Here is a 15031-nt window from a genome sequence, read left to right as displayed (position 1 = left end):
ATGAAGGTCGCGTATTTAAAGAAATGGTCCACCACCAGGATGGAGCTGAAGTTATCTATCTTAGGCAAGCTAACATGAAATCTATAAAAATATTTTCCCAAGGACGTTCTGGGATAGATAGAGACTGAAGGAGGCCGACAGTGTTCTGATTGATCTTCTTGTCTTGTTGGGGGACGATGCACGTTCACACATACCCCTCCACATCGTCTCTTATTTGCAACCAATAGTAACCGCGCTCAAGGAGTGCTAAGGTCCGCTCTTGACCTAGATGATCGGACCATAAAGTATCATGGCACTCCTTAAGCAATTTGCGACGAAGGTTTTCCCACTGTGGCACAAATACGCATCCTCCTTTAGCCACAAGAAGGTCGTCCCGTAACCAGAATCGTCGAGTCTTTCCCGCTTATGCCAGAGAGACAAGGTGTTGCGCCATTGGGTCATGTTGCATTCCTTCGCGGATGCGGTCCAGCAATGTGCCCTTCAAGTGAACTTCAGAAGGCTCCGCCCACACAGCCGTCAGTTCTACCTTGTAACTCAAGGCATCAGCAACAACGTTGGTCTTCCTCACCTTATACTTTAAAGCAAAGTCGAACTCAGCTAGAAATATTTGTCATCAACCTTTCTTGGGTGTCAACTTCTTCTGTGTTTGGAAATAGCTCACGGCGACGTTGTCCGTCTTGAAGACGAACTGGGCACCCAAAAGATAGTGCCGCCAGGTCTTGAGGAAGTGCATGATGGTCGTCATTTCAGTCTTGTACACTGTGTAGCGTCTCTCCACATCCTTTAGCTTCTGATTCTCATAGGGAATTGGATGGCCCTCCTGTATAATAACTCTATCAATGGCAAAGTCTGAGGCGTCTGTGTGAACTTCAAAGGGTCTGGAGTGGTCCAGCAATCGCAGCACTAGTTCCCTCACAAGGGCCTTTCTTCAAGTCATCGAAGGCGTCTTAGCTGTTAAAGATAAAACGGTGGATGGAACCCTTTTCAAGGAAGAGAAGAGAAGTATGTGATGATAAGAAATATTCTTCTTTTAAATATAAACTCTTTTGGTTTTCTTCACGTACATAACAACAAAATACGACTCCTTTTATACCCCTAAACACCTCTAGAAATTCCCACAAAAAACAACAACATTCTAAACAGCACATTAAATTCTGATAACTCCTCACTAAATAGTCATAACTTTCTATAGAGAAGTCCAACAGACTTGAAACCTCCACCATTTAAAATCAGAACAACCAACGTATGTCCTTTCAAATCCTCTCTTTAATCAGCCTTAAATTTTGTTTGCTGCAAAATTCAAAGAGTTTTATTCAATGAACGTAACTCTATTAAGGAAATTAAGTTTATAATTCAACACCCCCCTTTAAGCTTAATTCCATTTTCATCCTTGATGCTGAGAAGATTTTTAAATTTCTCAAACTTCTTGGTTGGCAATGGCTTCGTAAATATGTCGACAACTTGATTTTCACTACTCACATGTATCAATTCGATTTTCTTCTTCTTCACATGCTCCCGAATAAAATGAAATCTCACATCGATATGCTTGTTCCTTTCATGATGGACTGGATTCTTCGCCAACTCGATTGCCGACTTGCTGTCCAAATAATTTTTTGTAGCCTCATCTTGAGCAAAATTAATCTCTTTGAATAACCTTCTTAACCAAATTGCATGACACACACATGTTGTTGCCGCCACATATTCCGCCTCACATGTCGAAAGTGTCACAATTGGTTGCTTCTTCGAAAGCCATGTGAAAGTCGTATCTCCCATGTAAAATACAAATCCCAAGGTGCTCTTTCTATCATCCGTGTCTCCGCCCCAATCACTATCCGAATAGCCAAATATTTTAGAGTTATTAGCGGATGAACCGTAAAACAAACCAAGAGATAGAGTACCTCGAATGTAACGGAGAATCCGCTTGATAGTCTTCCAATGTGTCGATCTCGGCTCCTCCATGTACCGGCTTACTAATCCAACCGCATATAAAATATCCGCCTAGTGCATGTCAAGTACCTCAAACTACCAACTAGGCTCTTGTATAAGGTCGCATCGATCACCTTTCCTTTGTCATGCAGAGACAACTTAACACCACAATCAACCGGTGTGCTAACCGGCTTGCAATCCTCCATCTTATACCTTTTTAAAATTTCCTTAGCATAAGCCTCCATAAGTCCCAAGTCGGTCATCTCAAATTCACTCTTCATGGCCCTTTTGAAATCATCAATCATTTATGCATTATTGCCCGAAAAAATTAAATCATCAACATACAAAGCCACAACCAACATATCTTCATTTTTAACCTTCACATATAATGCATGTTTGTAAGGGCATTGTAGAAACCCGTGCAATTTAAAATACTGATCAATCCGAGTGTTCCAAGCTCTAGGAGCTTGCTTCAAATCATATAAAGCCTTCTTTAATTTTAAAACCTTACCTTCATCGTCTTCTTTCACATACCCAGGGGGTTGCTCAATGTATACTTCTTCTTCCAACATACCATTGAGAAAGGCCGACTTGACATCCATTTGATAAATGCGTCATTTTGATTAAGCCGCAAGAGAAATCAAGAGTCGAATAGTCTCCATTCGAGGCACCGGTGCAAACACTTCTTCATAATCGATACTGGCTTGTTGCTTGTAGCCTTTTGCCACCAATCTCGCTTTGTATTTCTGAATTTCACCTTGAGGGTTCATTTTCTTCTTGTACACCCACTTGACACCAATAGCTTTATGACCTTCGGGAAGAAAAGTGACTTCCCATGTATCATTTTTCTAGATTGCATGCATCTCATCATCCATAGCGGCTCGCCACTTGCCATCTACAATCGCCTCTTCGAAAGAAATATTGTCGCCTTGAGCCAAGAGATGCACCAAATGCAACTCGCTTGTCGCCTCATACAAGTCACGTATGCTTCTTGTTTTTGGGGTTCTTGCCTCGTCATCCGATGAAGGAGCTTCGTGTGTTATAATAGTTGGTTCCTTCTCATGGTTGTTGGATGTCAAATTTGGCATATTCATCAGTGTGTGCATCTCATCTCTTGTCTTCTCATGAAAAATCTCCACCATTGAATTCCAATCCCACATCGCCTCTTCGTTTACCTGCACATCACGACTAATATGCATCTTTTTGTTAGTAGGATCAAAAAGTTTATATGCTTTTGACCTCTCATCATACCCAACAAAGATCAACTTCAAACTCTTGTCATCTAATTTCACACGCTTTTGATCCGGTATGTGCGCATAAGCCACGCTACCGAATACTTTTAAATGTGCCACCGTCGGTTTTAAACCGCTCCATGCTCCATGCCTCTTGCGGTGTAATATTTTCCAAACTTGATGTCTTGCATCGATTTTGCAAATAAATGGCACAATCCACTGCCTCTACCCAAAATTCTTTTGGCATGTTCTTACTCTTGAGCATGCTTCGGACCATGTCGAGAATAGTCTGATTCTTGCGCTCCGCGACTCCATTTTGATGTGGTGAGTATGGGGCCGTCAAATGACGTTGAATACCATGTTCTTCACAAAAAGAGTTAAACGCGACCGAAATAAATTTGTCGCCTCGATCCGATATCAACACCTTGATATGAAAGCCACTTTGTTTTTCAACAAAAACTTTAAACTTCTTAAAAATCACAAAAGCCTCCGATTTTTCTTTTATGAAATAAACCCAAGTTTTGCGAGAAAAATCATAAATAAAAGTTATAAAATATCGGTTCTCACCAATGGAGCTTGGCTTGATCGGCCCACAAATATCGGTATTCACCAATTCAAGAGACTTCTTTGCTCGTTATTCCGCCATTTTTGGAAAAGTACTTCTTGGATGTTTGCCAATCACACACCCTTCACAAAACTTGTCAAGAGAATCGATTGATGGCAATCCATACACCATCTTCTTGCTAGCCATTTCTTTTAGCCCTCCAAAATTGATGTGCCCAAATCTTAAATGCCACAACTAACTTTTATCTTCTACACAAGCCTTTAAACATTTGGCTTCGATGTTCATCAAATTCAATTTAAACATCCTATTTTTGGCCATCTCAACTTGGGCTATTAACCGATTATTTTTGTCTCTCAAATAGAGATATTGGTTTTTCATGAACACCGTGTAACCTCGTTCCAACAATTGTCCCAAACTCAAAATATTAGACTTCATTTCTGGGACATAATAAACACTTGAAATAAACTTTTGTGTTCCATCTTTCAATTTAATCAAAATATTATCTTGGCCTTCTACACACACTTTGGAAGCATCACCAAAAGAAACATTGCCATTTGCTATCTCCTTCAATTTGGTGAACATATATGCTTGTACCCGCACATATGGTTGCTTGCACCCGTGTCGAGGTACCACACCTTCTCTTTTTCGGGACCATTCTCCTTACTTGCCAATAACACAATATCATTATTTTCGGTTTCTTCCTTAGCTGCAAAATTAGCATTTTCCTCCACCTTCTTCTCGGAGTAACATTCACTTGCATAATGACCATATTTACCACAATTATAACAATCAACATTGTACTTACTTGATCGGTCGCCTCTTCCACGACCACGTCCTCTACCACGTGAATTATTGTTGTTGCTTCTTTCTTCATTTTCACCTTGTCCACGACTGCGGCCTCTACCGCGACCAAAGCCACGACCTCTATAGCCGCCATGACCTCGACCTCGAGCTCTACCACGATCACCATTGCTTGATTTCTCCTCTTTTAGTGTAGCCTTTGCTTGCAACACTTCTTCTAGCATCTCTTGCTTCTTTTTCTTTTTTCTTTGTTCATGAGCCTCCAAAGAACTTGCGAGATCGTCAATGGTCATCTCCTCCAAGTTTTTCGACTCTTCAATCGCGCACACCACATTTTCGAAGTCATTGGTCCAAGACCGAAATAACTTCTCCACCACTCTTGCATCGGTTAGAGTCTCGCCATTTCGTTTTAGTTGATTGACAACACTTTGCACCCTCGTTATGTAGTCGGATACGCCTTCGGACTCTTTCATTTTCATTGCTTCGAGTTCGCCTCGAAGAGTTTGTAGTCGAACTTGTTTTACTCAGTCGGCACCTTTGTATGCCTTTTCAAGAGTCTCTCATGCATCCTTTGTTGTTTTTGCTCCGGTTATCTTCTCAAAGCCGAACTCATCAATTGCTTGGTAGATTATGTAGAACGCAGTTTTGTCCTTCTTGCGTGAATCTTTCAACTCCACTCCACTTGATTGGTCGTCAAGCCCTCCGTGGTCTCTCTTTCGGTATAGCCTTGCTCAACGACATCCCACGCCTCTTGGGACCCGAGTAACGCCTTCATGTGTATGCTCCAGTTGTCGTAGTTGGTTTTTGAGAGACGCGGGCATGAGACTTGCCCGAATGCACCAATGATCGCGCCACTATTTGCCATGGCTCAGATACCACTCTGTTAAAGATAAAACGGTGGATGGAACCCTTTTGAAGGAAGAGAAGAGAAGTATGTGATGATAAGAAATATTCTTCTTTTAAATATAAACTCTTTTGGTTTTCTTCACGTACATAACAACAGAATACGACTCCTTTTATACCCCTAAACACCTCTAGAAATCCCCACAAAAAAAAAAACTGCATTCTAAACAACACATTAAATTCTGATAACTCCTCACTAAATAGTCATAACTTTCTATAGAGAAGTCCAACCGACTTGAAACCTCCAACATTTAAAATCAGAACAACTAACGTATGCCCTTTCAAATCCTCTCTTTAATCAGCCTTAATTTTTGTCCGCTGCAGAATTCAAAGAGTTTTATTCAATGAACGTAACTCTATTAAGGAAATTAAGAATTCAATATTAGCAGGCTCCTATCCAAAGTCATACCTGATTCTTGTTTAGCAAATTTGTGAGGGAGGCATCAATAAAGAAGTAGCCTTCGATGAATTGTCAATAATAGTTGGTCAAGCCAAGGAATGACCGCAACTCTGGCACTTTGGTTGACGGATTTCATTCCTTGATGGCTCTTATCTTCTGCCCGTTCATGGGCAGCAAACCACGCCCCACGACGTAGCCAAGGAAATTGATCTCCTCCCTGACCGAAGAGACACTTTTCTCGCTTGACATAGAAGTCATTCTCCTTCAACACTTAAAACATTGTTCGCAAGTGCTCGACATGTTCCTCCATGTTGTTGTTGTAAATCACGATGTTGTCGAGATAGACTACTATGAATTTGTCTAAGGGCAGAAGATTTTGTTCATCAACGTCGTGAATGCGGTTGGAGTATTAGTCAACCTGAATGGCATCACTAAGAATTCATAAGCACCATAGCGAGTGACACAAGTCATCTTGGGTTCATCACCGTCAGCAATCCTCACTTGTCAGTAACCCGATCGCAAATCTAGCTTTGAAAAGACATGGGCACTACCTAGATGGTCGAACAAGTCCGCTATCAGTGACAACCGATACTTGTTTTTCATCGTGACCTTGTTCAACGCACGATAATCCACGTATAGCCATTTGGAGCTATCATGCTTCACTTAAAAGAGTACTGGGGCACCAAAGGGTGCTTTAGAATGACGAATAATGTCTGTCTCCAACATCTCGTTCAGTTGTCTGCGCAACTCCCTCAATTCAGCCGACCACATGCAATAAGAGACCATGACAGGGTGCTTTGCTCTAGGGGTCAACTCTAACTTGTGGTCGACCTCACGTCTCGACGGCAGACACTCTAACAATTTCAAGGGCATCACTCCCCGAAACTCAGCAAATAGTGGGGCAAAGGTCGACGGCAATGTTGTTTTCACCTTCCCTTCTTCGATGCGCACGACGACTAGGAATGTTTGATCTCCACGCTTGACACACTTCTTCAATTGCATAGCAGATAGCATTGAAGACTTACCTCCAAGAGTAAGGCACTGCACCATTTGTGAAAAGTTTGGCCCCATGATTGTCAACGAGTTGAATTTCGACGACATCATTACATTCTGACTGCGAAGAAACTCCATGCCCAAAATCATTTTGAAGTCGTCCAGGGACACCATTGAGAAGTTGGCTCTAGCGGCTCAACTCTCAACTTGGATAACCACATCCCTTGCTTCACCAAGGATTGGCTTGTCCTCAAAATTCACAGTCTTGATAGTCCTCTGCTTTGGCTCAGGCTTCAAGCCCAATCGCACAGCCTCTTCTCGTGAGACGAAGTTATGCGTGGCCCCGGAGTCTATCATTATCGTAGTAGACTTTTCATTTGCAATGACTTCTAGTTACATGAACTCTTTGCTAATCGGCATGCTCTCAGTTGCGCAACTTCTAACTGTGTTGATAGTTTGCATGGCTCACATCCTTGGTTGCATGACCTCGGCGTCACTACTCTATGCATGCACTGCATTGTCCTGCTCGTCATCCTTCACAAAGCGCTTTAGACATTGCCTGACGATGTCTTTCGCCACAGAACCAACCAGTCACAACCGACCCTTTGTTGCCGTTATAGTTGTGCTTTCTATAATTTTACCTCTTATCATAATGGTGATGGGTCGATTACTCACCTTTATTGTTGCGTCGATCCTCCTTGACTCTGTGGTCCGGCTTCTTCCCAAACTTAGTTGATAGAGTGAAAGGCTTGCTTTGTGTATCTACCAGTCGCTCGGCCATCACATACGCATCTTCCAAAGTCTGGGCATTGCTCCTTTCCACTTCGGACTGTACCTAAGGATGTAGCGCCACAATAAACCAGTTGAGTTTGTATTCATTCGGTATAGTGGGTACGTCTAGCATGAGCTTTTAGAACGTTTTGATGTAGTCTATCAAGACTCCAGTGTGTTTGAGTTCTGCCACTATCCGATAAGTTTGGCACTGTACATTCCTTGACATAAAGTAATTTCATAGCTCAATTTTGAAAGCTTAAAAGGTATCAATCACGCAATGGCCTCTTTCCATGTCGCTATTGTAATGAAATGGATTGAATACAATACATATGCAAGAACACACTTTCAATCAATGCAAGAACACACTTTCAATCAAGTAGAATACTTGATTGAATCTACTTGATTGAATCATCAAACTACCCACACAAGGGTCTAACAAATTTGATATTACATAGAGACACTCTCAAAAAAGATGAAAATACAAGGTCTAGAGAGACCTATTTATAATACATGAGGATACATATGGGGCAGCCCCATATGGCTCTTGGGGCTGCACCCAACGGTCATATTTATGATTGTTGGGGCAGCTCCAACAGCTATATGGAGTTGTCCCAATCACAAAAGACAAAAAATGAAAAAGTAAAAAAGCAAAAAAACTAAAAATACAAAAAAACAAAGTATTAGCCCCTAATGGGTCGACGCCTATCTAGTGAAAGGACCGAAATACCCTTAATGGGTATTTCGGTTTATATATTCATATATAAATATATAAATATATATGAATGCACATATCTTAACAGCTACGCTTCCGTCTCCACCAGGCTATAGCATCTCTGTTGAGTAGAGTTGTTGTTGCCTTCACCATGAGGTCTTCGGGCAATAAATTCTGAATATCCAAGTAATCTTCTACCTGGAATAGAAAGTTTTTTATGACCTTGCTATCCTTGAAACTATTGAATTTAATTGGCATCGGCACATCTATCTTTGATGACCTATCGCCACTTCTGCCATTGAAGGTAACTATCTGCTACAGAGTGTGGTTCTTCAACTGAAGCTCTTCAACTTCAGTCTGTAAGACGGTCACTGTCGTAGTCAATGAAGTAGCATGTCCCATCAGCAAGTTTACCTCCTCTCGCAGGCTCGTCACCTCGTCGTTCAGTCCTCCGAACGACTCAACTACGCGCGAAATCGCTTCCTCATGTGAAGTCATATCAACCACCAGTCTGCTGACAATCGCAATCATCTCCTCATGGCCCCAAGGTGAACTCATCTCCTCGACCTGGACAACTGCCTTTCCTTTGGTGCTTCGCAAGTTGTAATGGTGTGCCACGATGTCTTGCTCACAAATTGCGGCTTGTGGCGCGTCTCTCGACATCGACTCCTAAATCCCTTCCCCCGCTCGAGAACGGGCTCTGGTACCACTTGTCACGGACCTACTTTCTTCAATAGGCTAGTGTGGCGCGACGGTCCTTCCTTATCGTCGCAAGCCTTCTAATCGCTCACTTGTCGTTGTGGAAGCTTTGATAACTGAGAGTGAAAGAGAGCAAGATAATAGAGAGGGAGAGAAAATCGCAATCACTCAAAAGCAATCACAACCAGGGTAAACAAAAGAAATTTCTTCGCATTTGCATTCATTTACATTTTTGCTCGAGGGTATTTTTCAACCTGAACCAAAGTGCATGGGTGGCCCGAAGAAAGTTACAAGTAACTCTACACTTTACATCAAGACTCAACCAAAGCAAAACAAACTCTAAACACAATGGTACAAAGTAGGTCTCAGGGGAACATTTGCAAACCATATCATAATAGCAAACTAAGGTACAAAACACAGAAAGGGGAAGTTGGTGGACAGCACATAAAGAAGAGTAATCCCAAAAACACATAACAAATTTTTCATGCTAATATAAGTATGTGCTTGTTCAATAATAGTAGTGTTGTTTATATGATATTTCCACGAGAACATGACAAACACAAAAAAAACTCAAATAGAGAGAACCAACAAGCTTACAGGCTTGCAGAAACTTGAAAAAAAAGGCACAATACCTCACAGACAATGACTAGAATCTAAATGGGGACAACATTGACCAGACCAACCTAATTTTCCTTCCTTGGTTTGCCCTTCCTTCTTACAGCTATTTCCCATAAATGGGGATTCATATGTATTAGTCCATCTGTGTATGATCAATACAATCATGATAACAATACCTAACCAAAATCAGTCAAAAACAAAAAACATGCCCAATATTACATGTTTATATATTTAATTATTTAACCCTTCTATATGAGACGTTCTCTGTCCAAAGGTGTCAATGGACTTCATATGCATAGACTGTTTCTAAACAACATTTCCACCTCCTTTTCTCCTAACTTACATAGCAATTGAATCAGCTCCAGCACGTCGGTCCTATCATTGACTGCTTCCTTAGTGATCAATTTATTTTCAGATACCAACTACACCAATAACAAACTGAAGGCTTTACTGGCACAGAGTTGTGCCAGTAAACACTTTTTACTGGCGCAGAAACTGCATCAGTAAAAGGCCTTCAGAGTGTCAAAGGACTTTTGACTGGCACATTTGTTGCGCCAGTAAAAAGTGTTTACTGGCGCAAATTAGAACTGTGCCAGTACAAACTTTTCATTTCTTTTTAATTGTATATTCCCTGTCAATATATAGCAGATACAAAGATGTGCTAGAGATACATATAAGAGAGGATAAACCACTTTAGTAGTAAGAAACATTTTCACTTATTGAAAATAGAAACTAATCTTGCATTACTAACACACCTTGACAGATATATGTGCAATACTCGCAGCTTCAGCTCACGATCAGTTTCAGAATCATTCTCCTTGAATTCCATCTCTGCTAGAGGTTGTTCAGCATCATTGTCATACTCTGGATTGAATTCTTGCCTCTTCAAGTTATAGCCACTCAATTCAGTCAGAGGTGGTCCATCTTCTCCTGCAACAGAGTGATACTGGTTTAAGACTTTAAGTCCTTCAAACTCAACATAGAAAATGCATTACTTGGACAAAAACCTTTTTTGGATCCACTCGTCATTAATTAACAGCATCTTTTAAGAACTAGCAGCTCAACACAAAAGACAAGGAAAAACTTAACAGTGAAAAGAAAAAGGCAACATTCATATTTTAAGGCTAGACAAGTCTGCAATCAAAAGAGACAACAAAAGTGCAATAATATATATATATATATATATATATATATATATATATATATATATATATATATATATATAACTTCCAACACTATAGTGAAAGTTAAGGATTATGAGCTTTTAGAAAATAATAATCCACATGCACAAACAAGAACACTATGCAAGGATATTGAAGAAAGGCTACTACTGCAAGAAAATTGTTAGGATGCGCTCACAAGATTGTTGCAATTAATATTCAGAAATAAGGCTTATGGATATAGGACGGAATACCACAAAAAGTGACTGAACATGTCATTCTAACACTAAGCAAGGATATAGATCTTTTTCTCCAACATATTTGAATATCAAATGAACTTATCATGAAAGACATTTAGCATCAAAGCACAAACTGCAATGCGGACTGAACATGCCATTCTAATACTACGCAAGGATATACATATTTTTTTCCAACATATTTGAATAGCAAGTTGTTTTCTGAATTTCTGGCAGGTCTTTTATTGCAGATTGCATGGATGTTCCCAAGATCTTGTTCTTCCAGTAGGTGGTAAACATTTCATGGTTTATTCGTGTGTTAGTATGCAGCAACTAAGCTGCTTATCTGACCCTTGGTCTCGGGTGGAGAAACAACTACCATGGAACTGTCCAATTGATGATGCAGGAACACCTTGAGGCATTCACTGCTATCTGTTGGTATGCATATCAAGTACATTGTTGTGCTTGTGCCACAAGTTGTATTGGAACTCCATTTTTCTTATATCATGTATAGTTTGTGTTTGATCTAGAGCTATTTAGTTTATATTCCATCTGCTATCTTTATATCAGGAAATGAAATCAGAAAGTAATGATACTGCCTCCTATCCTGTTCATGAGGCACTTGAAGAACAACCACTTCAGAAAACAGAGTAGAGAGGAAATTGAATTCAGAACATCCATGGTAATATGAAGGGGAACTTAAACCAAAATTACAGAGTAGAGAGGCTGCTACTGCAATACTTAGTGGAAGAACAAGAGAGAACATTGAATGTTTACCACCTACTGGAAGAACAAGATTTATATTCAATAGCATGCTTGCAAGTGATTTACTGGGACATATATCAGTCAAGATCAGTTCAACGCCAGTCATATTCTTCTTGACATGTCCCATATGAAACCTGAAAAACACGATAATGAAGAAACCAAAGAAAAATGAGAAAAGGATCAGATATATTGAAATTACAAGTAACAAATGGATATGTTTCACAAAAACTCATCTCCGGATCAAGCCTGGATTTATCAGGTCAGGTTCAGACTAAGGGTCAAGTTATGTATGCCCTGGCCCAATCTGAACTAAAGTCAAATGCTAGTTTATGACACTGGAAACAATTAGAACTATCAAAAATAGAACTTAACTTTATTAACAAGAAAACATAGGATATTGTTCACATTTAACAAACAGAGTTGCAGTTTTGAAAAAACATCCTTTAAATCATAATAAAAGCAGCATTGAATTTCAGTAACACAGAGAACATGTTCAATTGGTTCGACAACATCTCTGCCGCATCAAAGCATATGACACAATCCGCCAAAGAAATGATAAGTTTTTCAAGAAAACAGGATTGTCTGAATGAGAACAATGCAGAGAAAGCAACACTAAAGCAAAATGCTATTTAACATACAGAGCTCTCATTGTTGGTGTAAAACTGTTCGAAGTTATCACTTGCTCCATGTGAACAGTTGGTTCCTCTAAAAGATTCCTTTGTTGGTATTTTGTTAATAAAACACAGGCCACTTGAATACCTTGGGCAAACTGTACTTGTGATATTGATCAGCAGTTATGTCAGTTGTGCTTCTATCCGCCATTTTCCCCGGTACAAACCAATTTCCCATAAAAAATATGATACAATATAGTTAAGCAAAGCAAGCTTGAGCTCAATGTTAAGGATATAGTGATACAACATTAATGAGCTTATGCACAGTAGAAGGCTTAACCTTGTGTTTGTTTAGTTAAACAAAGCAAGCTTGAGCTCAATGTTAGGTTCATTAAGTATAGCCTTTATTACAATCAGGTATTTGCATTTGGGAGGAGTGAGACTGACTCTCCTTTATATTGCATGCACAAGTTCTCTTCCATTGGGGGACCATAAAAGAACAATATAAACAAATTGCTAGAATTGCTAGAAATGCAAAAAGATAAGGCAATAAATCATATTAAAATCTCTCTTGAAGATATACACAGAAATAAGAAATAAGAGGCGCTAAAGGGAATATCTACTGCAATCACTGCATAGGGTTACCACAATGGAATCTTAGAAGAAAATATAAGTCTGGCAAGACATATAGTCATGCTTCTACTCCAACTTTTTCTTTTCCTTTCATTAGATAAAGAAATTAGGTCCTAAATTATCTGCCTTTGATATAAAAAAACTGCACACATCATGCATGTGCTGTAACCATAAAAGAAAGGACAGACAACTTGATCACCAAACAATCAGAAATTAGAGCATGCATCACTCGTGAATTCGTGATCAATTATATTATTTTGTGAAGGTATCATAGAATACCTGCTTGAAAGATTGAAAAGAGCTGGAAATGTCTTTTTCTTGGCAAGGTCTCCTGAAGCACCAAGGACAACAATGGAAAGGCATCCATTTTCTGATATGCTTTCAGGTTCTGTTCTCTCAGAAACAACAGGTTCACTCCTCACAGAGTCCTCATCTGAGAAGGAATCTCTTCTTGCAAACACAGATGAAGAACTAGATGCCATGGGAACAGTGGAATGGTTCTGAGACTACCCGTGAACTCAGAAATAACTCTGTATGATCTGAACTTCAAAATTTTGAAATAAGACATGTTACTTATAATGATATATTGTAGCAGAGTAAGCAACATACTGGTGAAATATATATTGAAGTACAGCCACATGAAAGAAAGCAGAGAAATACAAATATACTGACGGCCACACTTGTAGAGCAAAAGAAGCATGCCTCACTAGCAGTATCTCCTTGATGTTTAAAGATTAGCAGAAGTAGCTTATCAAGAAAAAGAGATTCCCACCACATGGCAGTATATATTAATAGCATAGTTACCATGATAATTTTAGAGGACGTTGGTGTTTAACAAAATTTCAGATTTTCTTTTCTTTTTTCTTTTTTCTTTTTTCTTTTTTCTTTTTTGAAATCTTCCAAGAAAGTTTACTGTCTCTGTTTCCATTTCCATAAAAGTGCATTTAATAGAGTAGGCTATGAAGCTGATTTAACTGTAGCAATTTCACGCACCAAATTTCAGAATTAACACCAACCAAGCTGCAAGCACCACCAAATTGCATAAAAAAACATTGAGAAGAAAAAACCCAAAAAAGAAACATAAGCTCAATGTTAGGTTCAAAACATCCCATCACCGCAGATGTAGTCCTTCACCTTCAACTCTAGTCCTCTCCATCCCTCGCCCACCCCGATTCCCTCTCTACTACTACCACCACCGAAGGAGAACCTTCTTCTGGGGGTTTCCACTCTTATACTAGGGTTTTCCTTCACTCCTTCATCCTCCACCGCTCCAAGTATTTCTCTGCCCTTTTTTCAGACCGGTGGAAGGGAAGCGACATCCACAACGATGCGGAAGATAGGCATTTCCAGTTGACCCTCCAAGTACCCACCACCGGATCTGTCGACTCCCACTTGACCGTGCTCAAGATCTTCTATTTCGACGATTTCTCACCGCCGTGGTGACCGTCAGCATCGCCCTCTCCCTCGAGCTCCTCTTCGTGGAAGTAGAGGAGGGAAAGGGCGCGTGTTTGCAGATTTCCAGTAGACGGAGTCACGGAAGAGATAGGGAGAAAGGCTACGGTAATTATCGTCGGTTTTAGATTCATAAGTCGATTATAGATTAATATTGACTAACATGATTATTACGATTTTAAATATATTACCGACGACGATAATTATTGTTGATTTTAGATTAATATTAATGACGATGATTATCATTGATTTTAAATATATTAACAGCTTTAGATTAAACTAATTAATCAGCATATTGATTATCATTAATTATCATCAGTTTTAGATTAATAATGATGATAATTATTGTTGATTTTATATTAATAATGATGATAATTATTGTTGATTTTAGATTAATAATAATGATGATAATTATTGTTCATTTTATATTAATAATGATGATAATTATTGTTCATTTTAGATTAATAATAATGATTATAATTATCATTGGTTTTAGATAAGGGTGGCAAAATCCCGCCAACCCGCTTCTTAGCCAGGTTTGGGTTTGGCTT

At 39.5% G+C, this 15031-nt stretch overlaps 1 protein-coding gene across 3 annotated transcripts; it reads right to left on the bottom strand.

Moving 5' to 3' along the window:
- Positions 1-1420: 1420 nt before the first annotated feature.
- On the bottom strand, positions 1421-14543 carry LOC149815246 (uncharacterized). Of its 3 annotated transcripts, none has more exons than XR_016427927.1 (5): positions 14163-14543; positions 13308-13567; positions 11804-11918; positions 10379-10553; positions 1421-1531 (listed from the first exon to the last, which is right to left on the bottom strand). XR_016427927.1 is itself a non-coding variant. In XM_089989112.1 (5 exons), exons 2-5 carry the CDS (start codon positions 13508-13510, stop codon positions 9094-9096), a joined length of 528 nt encoding a protein of 175 aa, XP_089845238.1. In that variant the 5' UTR covers positions 13511-13567; positions 14163-14543; the 3' UTR covers positions 8598-9093. The 3 variants fall into 3 exon arrangements, 2 of the variants coding, with proteins under 2 accessions (XP_089845238.1, XP_089845237.1); XM_089989112.1 differs by lacking the exon at positions 1421-1531 and adding an exon at positions 8598-9121 and having other exon boundaries at positions 11797-11918; XM_089989111.1 differs by lacking the exon at positions 1421-1531 and having other exon boundaries at positions 10227-10553; positions 11797-11918.
- Positions 14544-15031: the final 488 nt, after the last annotated feature.

This window comes from Nuphar pumila, chromosome 15, assembly GCF_984573655.1.
Source record: "Nuphar pumila chromosome 15, dmNupPumi1.hap1.1, whole genome shotgun sequence".
NCBI classification, from domain to species: domain Eukaryota; kingdom Viridiplantae; phylum Streptophyta; class Magnoliopsida; order Nymphaeales; family Nymphaeaceae; genus Nuphar; species Nuphar pumila.
This window is presented reverse-complemented; position numbering and strand designations above follow the sequence as displayed.

Excerpts from the sequence above, each read along its gene's own strand:
- LOC149815246 (XM_089989111.1), bottom strand. The coding sequence starts at position 13,510 with ATGGCATCTAGTTCTTCATCTGTGTTTGCAAGAAGAGATTCCTTCTCA. Across the intron at positions 11,919-13,307 it reads CTTTTCAATCTTTCAAGCAG|GTTTCATATGGGACATGTCA; the intron begins GTATTCTATGAT and ends CGTGTTTTTCAG. Across the intron at positions 10,554-11,796 it reads TCTTGTTCTTCCAGTAGGTG|GAGAAGATGGACCACCTCTG; the intron begins GTAAACATTCAA and ends ACTCTGTTGCAG.